The sequence below is a fragment of the Astatotilapia calliptera genome, chromosome 9, assembly GCF_900246225.1.
Source record: "Astatotilapia calliptera chromosome 9, fAstCal1.2, whole genome shotgun sequence".
In the NCBI taxonomy this organism is placed as follows: domain Eukaryota; kingdom Metazoa; phylum Chordata; class Actinopteri; order Cichliformes; family Cichlidae; genus Astatotilapia; species Astatotilapia calliptera.
Window position 1 is genome coordinate 7,870,913 of NC_039310.1, and position 12,582 is coordinate 7,883,494.

The 12,582-nt window shown below is 42.0% G+C and overlaps 1 protein-coding gene across 1 annotated transcript in view; it reads right to left on the reverse strand.

Moving 5' to 3' along the window:
* The window catches only part of LOC113028738 (partitioning defective 3 homolog), a 341,162-nt gene that overhangs the window by 119,119 nt on the left and 209,461 nt on the right, over nucleotides 1–12,582 (reverse strand). The window contains exon 16 of the mRNA XM_026179154.1: nucleotides 10,459–10,645. Coding sequence (XP_026034939.1) covers nucleotides 10,459–10,645 — 187 coding nt within the window. The remainder of the gene's footprint in view (nucleotides 1–10,458; nucleotides 10,646–12,582) is intronic.

A 12,582-nucleotide genomic window follows, 5' to 3' on the forward strand; every position in this document is an offset into this window, starting at 1 on the left:
GGGACAAAAAGAGGTAGAAGTATTAGATACTGGCAAGTGTAGAGTCACTCTTTTCATCTGGAGATAATTCTATTGAAGACATATTTTTTCAGTCATCTACACAGTTCATTAAGTTGCACTTACATGGCCAAGAGACATCCTGATGATAAGACTGAGAAATAAAATCGTCCTATTAATATTCACACAACCCCAGACCTCAGCCTAAAATACCCCTTTGCTATCAGATAATGACCATCGACATTCAATATGCACACACACACACACACACACACACACCTTTCATTTCAAAGCCTTTCCTCATCAAGGACACCTACACGTATGCTTAGTGGGTTCAGGACACACCACAAGTGGGAGGCAGGGCCTTGGCCTAGATGCGTATAATACCCCAGGTAAGGTGAGGGTTCTCTGGGGTCACGGCCACTCAAATAACGCCCTCCTCCAGGACGTCTGGAGCAGAAGCAAGGCCCATCCCACTGCAGCACACTCCGTTTGAGATCCTCTATCTTTGTCTGGATCTTAATTGAAAATCGGATGGGAGCAGGGAAAGGAGGTCGAGAGAGGCGGACACTGGCATTTGCATGCAGGGACGTGCATTTACAATTAGGTGAGAAGCGCTTTGCAATTTCAGGGCAGATGGAAGGTAGGGATGCAGCATCAGTGAAATCTAATAAATGCTACATGCAGCCATTTCTTTTGTTCACATGGTGCTCGTACACGAGCGTTTAAATAACAGCAGAATTTTCATCAAATAATCACATTTCTTTGGATTTGTGGAGCTTTTATGCAAAATCGAAAGCCGTAACTGCAACTATGTAACTTCAGGAGTAGTGAGGAAGTAGATATTTGTAAACGTATCCTCTTGGAGCAGATGCTACTTCAAGCAGTCCTCTGTATTTGGAATATCAGCTAACTGCAGGCGTGCCTGCACTCGTTTCCATGTAAACAATTCTTATTTAGGTCGTCAACCCCACTTAACAAGAGAGCTGCTTCAATGTGTCGCAGAGGGGGCTGGCGTCAATGTGTTGCTTTACCGTCAACCATACCTGACAATCCCAACTAAGATCAGACTGTCTCGCAGGACCATCTCCAGATGACACAGGAAGAGAGGGAGGTGGAGCAGGAACAGAAGAATGACAGCACAGATGTATTATTCATTTATACATCATCCCTCGCTTTTTCCTCCTCTCATCATTCTGAGCCCCGCAAAAAAAAGAAGAAAAAAAAAAAGGGCGAGCATGGCCTGTATTTTTCTGTCTCTGCAAATGTCATGTGTCGGAGCGTGACTGAGGCTGTGCAGATGGGAAAGGATGCATTTTCAGCCTGAATTTAGATTTCATTTACTCTCACTGGTATTGGGTTATGGAGCTGAGTTGCAAATGGAGGCAACATAGGTGAAAGTGAGAAACCAGCAGGTGGGAATCACACAGGGGCCGTCACTCAGGTACAGAGAACTGACGACCACACTAAGATTTGTGAGAGCAATTAAAGAAACTAGCAGCTGGGACAAAAAGGGCACGCAGCTTTTTTGGAGCAAAAATAGTGAGAAATCTGCGCGAAGAAAGAGCGAAGTTAAGAGGGAGCAGCTGAGCGGGTGGTGTAAATTCACTTAGCTGGAGGCCAAAGCTGTTGGTTTAAGCTGCTGCCCATTTTAGCACCATCTCTGATTTACTTTGGCACATACGGAGCAGTGACTAAATGCCTAGCATGTGGGTCTAGGGTAACCTGAAGAGAAGCGGCAACTGTGCTGCTCTGAACTGCTTTTTAAGCTAAGGGTACCTGCTGTTGGAACCTGCACCTCAGGTCTCAGAAGCCATAACTATTTAAAGAGGTGGCGATGACCAGCAGCCAAGCAGTTCCTGAGTTTGAATCTTCATCACAGGTTTAAACTATCTTGGGCTGAAGGCACGTGTAGACTTCACATCTTTTTATATATACTCTATTCAGAGCCAATTAAAGCATCTAAAACCTCACGCGTCATTCTCGCCAGAACATGTTTTGTTTTTTTCACTGTAAACTAACACAAAGGTTTACAGCTGCTAATGAAAGTATAAAGATGGGGACAAAATTATTAGCAAAAATGGCAAGTGTCAATATTATTATCAACCCAGAAAAACTGGCCTGACATCGTCCCCATAGCGAAACATGGCGGTGGGAGGATTATGCTGGGGGAACGCTTCAGTGTGACTGGAACTGGGAATCTCATCAAGGTAGAAGGATTATGATGAAAGATGGATATGTGAAGATTTTGAAAGAAATCAAAGTAGTCAGCAGTAAAACTGGGTCTAGGTCATCGTTTTGTCTTCCAACCGATAACGATCTAAGACATACCTGGTGAAGAACCAAAGCTGTGTTTCAGACTCCTTGTTTTGGTTAAGAGCAGTTTGGAAATGGTTTTAAGAATAAGGCTTTCATAGGGAGGCTAATCAGTCCTCATCTGTACATGTATGAATTACAGAGTGGTCATCAATGAGATGTGGCTTTCAAAAACTATGTCCTTGTTTAAGATGCTTCTTAAGCTCAAAACTCTAGTTTAGTCAGCTCTGACTGGTTGAGCCTGTGAAGCTGAGACCCATACAGCATTCCCACTGGAAAAGCTACCTTAGATATTCAATATTAAACAGGATTTGAAAGTGAAAAATACAGCGTGGCCAATTAGAAGATGAATTCGGTCGTCTAAAGAATGGCACACTTCCTTCTTCAGACCATAGAGCCAGTCCACGTCTCTGGACTGTATCTAGACAGATGTTACATGATACATTAGTGGTTTTTCAGATTCTTTATTTTGTATTTAGCAGTGACTCAAACAAAATTCCAGTCACAGAATTCAAAAAAATTATAATGGGATCCATAATGAATGTTTTTTTTGCCTGTCGATGTTCATTTCATTTGGTCCATCCGTTAATGGGGGAAATAGGGTACATACAGAATTATATGCATACACATGCTATGATCACTATAGTAAGAACATTACTTACTGCTTTCCTCCCATTCAAAGTGCTCCCATCATCTAAAATTAAACAGCGCTGAGGATTGCTCACAGGCAAATCCACAGCTTTAACTTACATTTTACATCACTCCTTACTTCCTCGCAGGAAGTTGAACGTGTCAAACTGCACATTGGCCTCGTTGCTAAGCGGCGTGTGTTAAAAGCCCTCTGCGCTCACAATTACCCTGGTGACACTGTTTCTTTTCAAACTTCCTCTCTTTCTTTTACTCAAACCTTTTTCACTTGTGTTTCAAACTGACCCCAAAGAGTTAAGTTTCTACTACTTCTTAGTGCAGCTAAGTCTGACCGGGTGGGGTTCTTTGTATTAGTTTCAGCGCCTTGGAGAGGGGGCAAGAGGTGGAGAGCAATGCCCAGCAAGGTGCTTCTGAAATGGTTATTCTGAGGTTTGAGGAGGGCGATTCAGTTGACTGCTTGGATGCATAGCTGAGTCGGGGAGCTTGGAGCTGCCTTCAATCACTGTATGAAGTCCTGCATGAGAAGTTGGTGCAGAGGTTTGTTTTCCTAGCATGTGCACCAGTGGACACCAGACAGTCCAAATACTGGCTAGTAGAAAAGAAAGGTGAAATACGAGATTACTTTTATTTTGTTTATTTCTTAAACGCAAGTGGATTTTAACAAGGGATGTCTCATATAGCTGCTTTTGCTTCACTCGCTTAATTGCACACATAAATCATCAGACTTTAAACGCGGATATAAAAACTGTAAGACAGCGCGGTTCGATCAGTGCCACACAGCGGAGCAGCTGCACCTGCGATTTGCCGTAATTCCCTTTTAATTGTGATGAAGTTGCTGAGAGAGGCAGAGAGAGAGAGAACAAGATCAATTAAGACCTCTTTGTCCGTCTGCTCCCTCCTGTGCCGACCCTCTCATTCTTTCCCTGCCTGGTTTACGAAGCTTTTAATTGAGTTTGGCTAGATGGACTGCTCCGGTCTGCTCGTACACAACGGCGACTGACAAGGACCGGGCAAAGATATATTTTGGTGCGTGCGCAGGCTAGGTTAGCTTAACTCCTGTCACAGTGACACAGAGCAGGTCGCACACAGACACAGAGTGTGCGATGCAGGAAGTCGGTGAAGGGAGGGCACAGAAATGAGACATATTCACCGTATTCATAAATCTAGAAGGGAATGATAGCATTTAAAGAAAAAAAGGTCCAAATATGCTGTGAAGCTGTGTGAGTGTGTGAGCCGTCTGGCCTTTAAGTCACTACCAACTTAAATGGAAATTTGAGATTAGTGAAATTGTGTGTGAATGCATCCACGCCTGTGCTGCAGGGCTGTTTGCATTTATATGTAGTTATGCTGATAGTTTGATGGGAAAAACATGTGCTTAACAGAGCACTTGTGATCCTTAGTTACACTGCTGATGACAGAGACTATTAGGGAGTCAACCGAAGTAGGCAGTCCGCCTGCAAAGTTTGTTTGTTCGTGTCCGCGCGAACCGTTTCCACTTTATATGTTAATTTGCGAAATTGTTTACCAGCCAATGTGTATCTAAACACTCGTGAGACTGAGAGCACCGGCACGGCTGTGTGTATTTGCGGGTGTGAAAAATGGATGTGTGGGTACGCTTGTCTGGAGTCCTTCTCCATCCTTGCTGCTTGACAGAGTGTTTCGGAGTTGCCTGGGAAATGATGTTTCCACCTGTGACATCTCACAAAGACAGAGAAGGACACAGTCTAGTTGTCTCTCTCTCGCTCTCATGCTTCCTCTCCGTCGCTCTTGCTGTCCGTTTCTCTTCTCTCTCCGCTTAATGAGAATTGACACCCATCTTCCACTCTGTCAGCCTTACCCAGGCTGAGGTCCAAAGCAGGACGAGGGCAGACACGGTAGTCTTGTGTAGATTAGTGTTGTGACAGTGCCCCTAACGGTCCAAGTGAGAAAATGATGGGTAATTTTGAATAAGTCTGCATCTGTGATACTTATATTATTTTAAAATAACTTGTATTGGCAGGTAACCCCGCAACTTGGTGTTCCATGAAACCCAGGGTTTAATATTTAATTCCAAGTTGTATATAGAAAATGGACGTAAGCACTGTAACACCAGTCATTAGTTTTTGAACTCCAGTAGCTTTATTTTGAATCTTTACTGGCATCTGGGCACAGAAATGAGACAAAATTATGTTATTTAGATAAGAAGGTTTAACGGGGGCAATGAAGAGACTGAGATATCAGATTATTAGTAACACACAAATTTAAATGCTAAGATTTCAATTGCCAAAAACTGTTGGCTGCCAGTGCCACCACTTAGTAGCTCTTAGTAAGTACACCTATAAATTTGAAAATCCTACGTGACTTGTACTGGTGACCTTCTTGAGTTAACGTGTTCGCAAGATGTTCAGAAAATCTGACCTCTGACCTTATAATGTCTAATATCACCGGTATTCAAATAAAAAAGATGCAAGGAGATGCAATTGTGGTGTCACTTTGAAAATCATACATCACTTAGGTTCTCAAGTTATCATATTCATGAATTTTGGTGTCCACATCGCCCACCTAGCCACCCACCCGCCGGGGTGATGACAACACCCCAAGCCTTTGAGGTTGAGTGGTAAAAACTGCTGAATGAACTTCTTGGACAAACTATGACAAACAGTTGGTCATATTTTTCCCAGGCAATTATAATATTATAACAGCTCTTAAACTGTAAACACTGTCAAGGGTTACAGTTCAACAGTTTAAAGTAGCAGAACAGTTACAGGGTATCCAAGTGGAACTAGCCACAGAGACCAAAACACTGCACTACCGTGTAAAAATGGTTATCTTTCAAAGTTGGGCATTTAACACACAACGGCCTTTATGGGGAAAAGTTAAATTTTAAACATAAAATGCAGTATATACTATAATATCTTGTAATTAAAGGCAAAGGTGTTGATAAGCTGTTACAAGCATTACTTTTGCCACCTGTTACATTTCATTTCTTGACAAGTTGAATACTTGTCATGAATACTTTATTAAACTTTGATTTATTATTAGAGTCAGTTACATTTAGTGTGAGAAATAGAGGTGGGTTAATGAGGAGCTAAATAACTAAAAACCAAATCACTGTGGAAACAGGAAGCTTTTATTGTTAGGAGGAGAGAAATTTGCATTCTCTCACAGAGACTCATCTTCAAGAAGATGATTTGAGCACTTGTCTTCTCCCAAGCACAGTCTTTTATTTTGATTTCTTCCCATGCTACACTGCAATATGAACATGTGAGTACTTTTAAGAACTGGTACTTTTGCTTCTGAAGGACGCAGCTGAATGCATCCTCAGTGAGGATTTCACGAAGGACCGAAGGGAAGGATTACTGTGAAGGAGCAGTATTCATACAGATTTACACAGATGTAGCCCATGGTGCTGAGCAGACAGAATCAAAGGTAAAAGTAAAACTTTGTGATTGTCTCTAAGCTACGGTGGCCCTAAGAGGTCAAATACAATGCAACATAAGAAAACACCAGCAACAAAGAAAAACACTGCAAAAGCACATAAAACACAACAGAAACTGAATGAAACACAAAGGAAGTAAAAAAAAAAATCTTGCAAAAAAACCCCACAATGGAAGTGTTTTTAGGGAACAGCTTCCGAAGAGATAGAAACCAAAACATGCGAAGGATTGCACTAAGACTTAAAAGAAGCAGAGGATTCTTCTGTGCTGTGAGGGAGAAAAAGATGCAGGCAATGTGTGTTTTAATCACATGGGTCATGTAATACTGTAGATACATGTTGCTATTAGCCGTTTAGCTGTTAGCTTGTCCCCTACTGTTAGCTGTTCCGTCACATTATTGTCTCTCTGGAAGGTTTTTCACCTTTGGGTTTTTTTTGTGAGCTTTTGCAGCATTTCTTCTATTTTCTGGGGCTTTGCTGCAGTGACCTTTGACCTTTCAGGGACACTTTAGAAAGCAGTTAGTTTTGAAACTGACTGAAAGTAAACATCTTAAAATGTGATTTTTTGCAAATTTGGATGTCTTATTTCAGAGTTCTTGAGATTATACAACAACAAGCTCATTATTTGGAGTATAAAGGCGCCCTTAAAAACAACTAGAAGTGGACCGTTTTTTACAGACACACCCTGCAACTGCACGTTGTCAACTTGTGGGATGAAAACCAGGTGGAAACTAGAAACATTCATTTGCATCTTTAAAAGAGCCTGACGTTAAAATACACTTTCTTTTTTTCAATTTCTCTGACACTGTTCCATGTTTGGAAGAAAAAAAACCTTTCATCTTTGCACTGATCCAAATTATTGTGCAAAGCTGTAATATCAAACCTCTCTTTGTATCTGTTGTGCTGTAAATCATTTGGACATGGCCTTTCCTGTTTGGCTTTGGATTCAAACCAATGAAGGAAGGAGGAGGCACAGCTTAGGGAGTTATTGCTTCAGGTCAGGACCACAGATATTCAAAGTAATAATTTACAACCACTTGTTTACCCAGTGGAACCTGACAGACGTGCTGGCTTCCATCAACTCTTTGAATCATGCTCACACACTCTTTAACCCTGCTCACTGACATCTTGGACTTAAGCAATGCAAACACCGATTTCTACAGCTGGCTGCAGCTTCAGTCAAGTGCATCTCTAAGGAACTTTTACAGTAGATTATCTAGACTTTAGGGCAGACTTTATCTAGTGACTGACTTCAAGTCCCAATCTAGTTTGACTAAGCGCAACACGTCACTGCCAGTAGTAACAACCATAGCAATAAAACGGTCTGTAATATAGCAACAACACATAAAAGCTTGGCTCTTTGTGCATTACCATTTTAAGATCTACAAACGCAGAGTTGTAATATTTACAACTCATTTTATGTTCATTTCAGGCCTGTAAAAGTGATGAAACGCTGAGGGAGCACTAAGTATGAAGGGAGGGAAACACAGGCTTACGTTTTCACTCGGTAAAATATGAACAAAGACAAGCACACATACTCAAAACATGCACCATGGGGAAATAGTACCAAGTGATTTTAAGAATAAAATAAATAACAGGTTGTTCTAATATTTCATCACAATATATATGAGATGGGGTATCTTCCTTAATGACCAACCATTTATCTTGAGGGCCACAGCCCTGCCTCTGGTTACGCCGGAGTTCTGCCTTCCCATGGTCGCCAAATGCTTGTTTATAAGGGGGCCGTCTGATTGTCGGGGTGCTATGTAGACAACATGTATACAACTGAATTGAACTGAGCTGAATGGAATTGAACTGAAAGCTGAGAATGTACTTTTATAAAATCCTAGAGGCTGAAATCAGCAACAGAAACGACTGATAGACAAACTAAGCTTGAATGAATGTCACAAAGCAGCTGGTATGTATTAGTGTGTGTGAACAGAGTCACATAGAGTGAAAGTGATTAAAAACAACAACAACAAATGAATAAAGGGAATTAAATAGCAGAAAACACCAAATGTGAATTTGTTCAATTCCAGTAAGTGAAAAAAGTGAAGACCAATAACAGAAAGGTCATGAATTACAATGATTTTATCAGCCAACCAGCCTTTTTTGCACTTTGTGCATTCACTGTAGGTGTATGGCCTTGGCAAGGCATCTCCCAAGACGATGGAAGGCTGAATAATACTGGAAGCCAAAGGTGAGACTTTCACAGTTATAATACATATTCAGTGCATATAGACCCCTGGCAGCACTGGTGCAGAGCTTAATTAAAAAGTAACAGTTCCGGTACATTGGAGTCTGGCTGACCCACATCCCCTGCTGGCTCAATACGCCTGTTAACTCTGTGTATAAGTGTGTGCGTGTGTGTTTGGTGGGATATTGGGGGCACTTGAAAAGGGAAATGAGAAAGGGTGTAAGTCAGTCAGAATGATGATACACACTTGATGCGTTTAAGCAGCTGTAAGCATTTGCATAAAAAAAAATGTGTGCATGATGTGTGTTTGTGTGTGTGTGAGAGAGAGACATGAATTATTCAGAATAACCCTAGGCAGTGCTATATAGCGCACTGCTGCCTTATGGGCTTACATCATGCATGTGCGTGTGCATATGTGCGTGCAGTTGTGCATTTGTGTGAGTTTATAGACGGGGAGCGTGTGAGGAAACCTGAGTGCATTTCAGCCATGCGCTGTGGACCTAATCCACTATGACAAACCTCTGACATCACGTGCACAACAGGCATGCTGAGCAAATCCAGTCATTTATAATGAATGAGACAGAGAGAGAGAAAAAGAAGAGTGAGAGGGTAGAGAGTCTCCAGGGAAAACGATATAAAAATAATAATAATAAAAAGGAGAGAAACAGACAGAGCATCTCTATCTGTGGCAGCCAAAAACATCATCTTCAAGCCACTTGCTGCATCCATCCATGTGGCCTCAAACAGCCAATCATCACAAAAAAAAAAAACAAACCCACCAGCAACAACAAAGAAAGAATGCAAGAATTAGAAACAATGAGTGGTGAGTGGAAATGCAGTTGCTGATTTCTTTTGTCTCTGTCATTCCGACAAGAATTACAAGATGATTGGATGTCTTGGAAATACATTTCCGGTAACTGAACAATGCAATCAATTCAGGAAATGTCAGGAAATTTTAGAGTAACTACTGGCTATTTTAAAGCAGATATAAGGGTTGAAATGCCTTTCCTTTTTCTACACCCTCACCCCTTTTCTTTCCTTTGTGTCTACTGGTTCCTCTTCTTATCTAGCTAAACTCTTTAAGAGCTTGTTGTTCTGAAAATGTTGAAGAATCCAAGTCTCATTTACATGCCGAAATATGTCAGGAGGGTGGCACCAGTCGGGCTGCAGACTGAGTGGGGTGCCAAAATCCCACAGGTGGTGAGGGTTGGAGTGCTGGAAGAAGAATATGGGTCCCCAAGAGTGTTGCTGTGTGACTACTGCTGCTGATTCCATTACAGTCTCTCTCTCACACAGGCACACACACAGACACACACACAGACACACACACAGACACACACACACAGACACACACACAGACACACACACACACACAGACACACACACACACACACACCTATACCCAGACTCATATTTTAGGATTCCAAGCAGAGCCCTAAAGCAGAATGTCATTACTGTCCTACAGTGAACTTGGTGTACGATATGAAAACTTTATTTCCTGGTTCGTTACGGCAGTAAGACTGTCCCGTTTACCAATTTCTACCAAGGAAAAACCATTACAATATCTAATAAATGTGGGAAATAGTTGCTGAAAATGCATGCACATTCGGTCAAAAAATAAATAAATAATCATAATTAACTGGTATGACATTCTGCAAAATCTTCAATCCAAAAACTGTGATGCTCTTCTTTCCTGGACCAGTTCTGGGTAAACATAATCTCCCACCTCAGCGGTGGAGACTTTGGCTGTGCTAACAAACTAGCCAGCCTACACATCATATAAACTCTGTCCTACTCTCTCCCACAAAGGGGGCCGTCTGAAGTCCATCAAGCCATAAATAATTCAGCCGACTCTCCCACAAAGTGAGAACAACCTGCAGCTTACCATTCATTCTGTCCGGGCAGCTCATGAATCCAGGGAACTGGGTTTTCTCCCACAAAACCCATGTCATCATGGGAGCTGGACGACGACTGGTCAGACAGGTGGGAAGGGAGCAGGGGTGGCCTGTCGTCTTCGATCATTACTATGTCGTCCTGTGGCATGTTCACAGTCGGAGAGAGCTGGGAGCGACCTGAGAAAAACCAGGACAAGGAGAGACTGATTAGCAAATGGAGTGTGACCGCGTATATTTGAGCTTCATTTCAATTATAAAATACAAAACTGTGTCAAGACCCATTTATTAAACTTTTTTTTTTTTAAACGCACACACCCCATGTGCAGACATATTTGTGTAAATATAATTTTATCTTGCGTTCCTAATTAACAGCATGACACTGCAAACAGATAATGCTGAGGACGTTATTTTGCAAAACTAGTGGATTTCTGCTCTTATCTGGAGTAGCAGTACTGAAAGGAAATAACAAACATCTTCTAAATGATAGCACAGTTCACTCATGGAAAGTCTAAGTGGCCATGAGGACTCATAAGACAAACACAAAGTGCTCTAATGTCTATCCAGTCTCTTAATGTCACAGGCAAAAGTTCTGGACCCGGGTAGTTTTAGCTATTCTCCTTCACTCTCCTCCAAGGACAAATACAAGCAGAAAAAGGCCTCTCCCTGATCTGTATTCTGTCCCGCCTGACCCTCCCCGCTGAGGACTTCTTTGAATCGCTCTTTTGCTGCTCCTCAGGAGTCAAAGTCAATGGGGAATGTGCTGGCACTCAGCGCCAAGGGCAACAGAAGGGTTGTTCAACAGCATGAGAAGTGGCATTACAATGAAGAGGCGGAAGCTTCATTCTGAAAGCCGATCTGCGCACGACTTCTTCGTGGCCGATCCGAACGCGAGACAAGTGATGAGACGTGAATTCAGCCACACACCTGCTTGCCATTAGACAAAGTCTTTCAGAGATTCTGGACTTCCTGTGGTCGTTGCTTTTGTTTCCATTATCACAGAGGTATTTTGCAAATTTAATAGCTTAGGAACAATTGTGTGTAATCACTAGCAGCAGACAACAATATTTACTCTGGCAGGATCCCAACGTGAATCTGAGAGTCATTTAATTTCACTGGGGCCCGACGAATGATAAATGCACATTGTGGAAGTAAATCTCAGCACCAATCAATGCAGCAGCGAGCGGTATAGTTTAGTTTCGGTACTTGGAGATTAAAAAAAAGGGAAGAAAAAAAAACAAAGAAACAAAACAGAGCTGCGTGGGAGAGGACAGAAATAAAGGCGCGCTTATCCAGCACTCACAGCGCCAATGAAAGTCAATGTGGAAAGGTGCGTTTTTTAGGTGATTTGCCATGTTGACGTGTGACAGAGGAGATTTGTCCAATCCAAACCAGTGAAGCACAAAACAACACCAAAAAACTTTTCTGCCGTACAGTTCTTATAACTGGGAAATTATCTATGGAGGCCAAAGAGTTTTTGTAGTACCACCATATTGCTGTGAAGGCTGACATTTTACTTTGAAAGTCTATGGGGATTGACTTGCTTGTGTAGCAAGGCTCAAGTGGTCATTAAAAGAAACTGTCAGGTTTGGTAACTGCAGCTTTAACAGCTTTAACTTGGAGTAATTGTTTTCTGTACAGCTTTCAGTGTCTTGTGTCGTTGCGGAGGAATCATGGAGTGCTCTTTAAAAAAGTGTTGTTTCATTTCATTGGGGTTTGTGGGAAGTCTTAAATGGGCTCTTTTAAGGTCTGGCCACAGCATCTCAGTCAGTTTCAGGTCAGGACTCTGGCCTGTTGCAACTTTGATTCGTCTTTAGCTATTCTGATGTAGATTTGCTGCTGTGTTTGTTCTGTTGCATGAACTATTTTCAGCCAAACTTTAGCCAACAGCTGGCCCAACATTTGTCTCAGAGGACCTCACGGTCAACTTGAAGACAGCAAGACGGCCAGGTCCTGTAGCTCCAAGACAATCCCAAATCATGACCCCCTCCATCACTGTCCTTCAGAGGTGGTATGAAGTGTTTGCGCTGTGCTGTGTTGTAACACTACATAACAAACAACTCCACTATTTGATTCATTCAGATGCAATTGAACAGCCGTGCTGCTGTTCTTAAAAG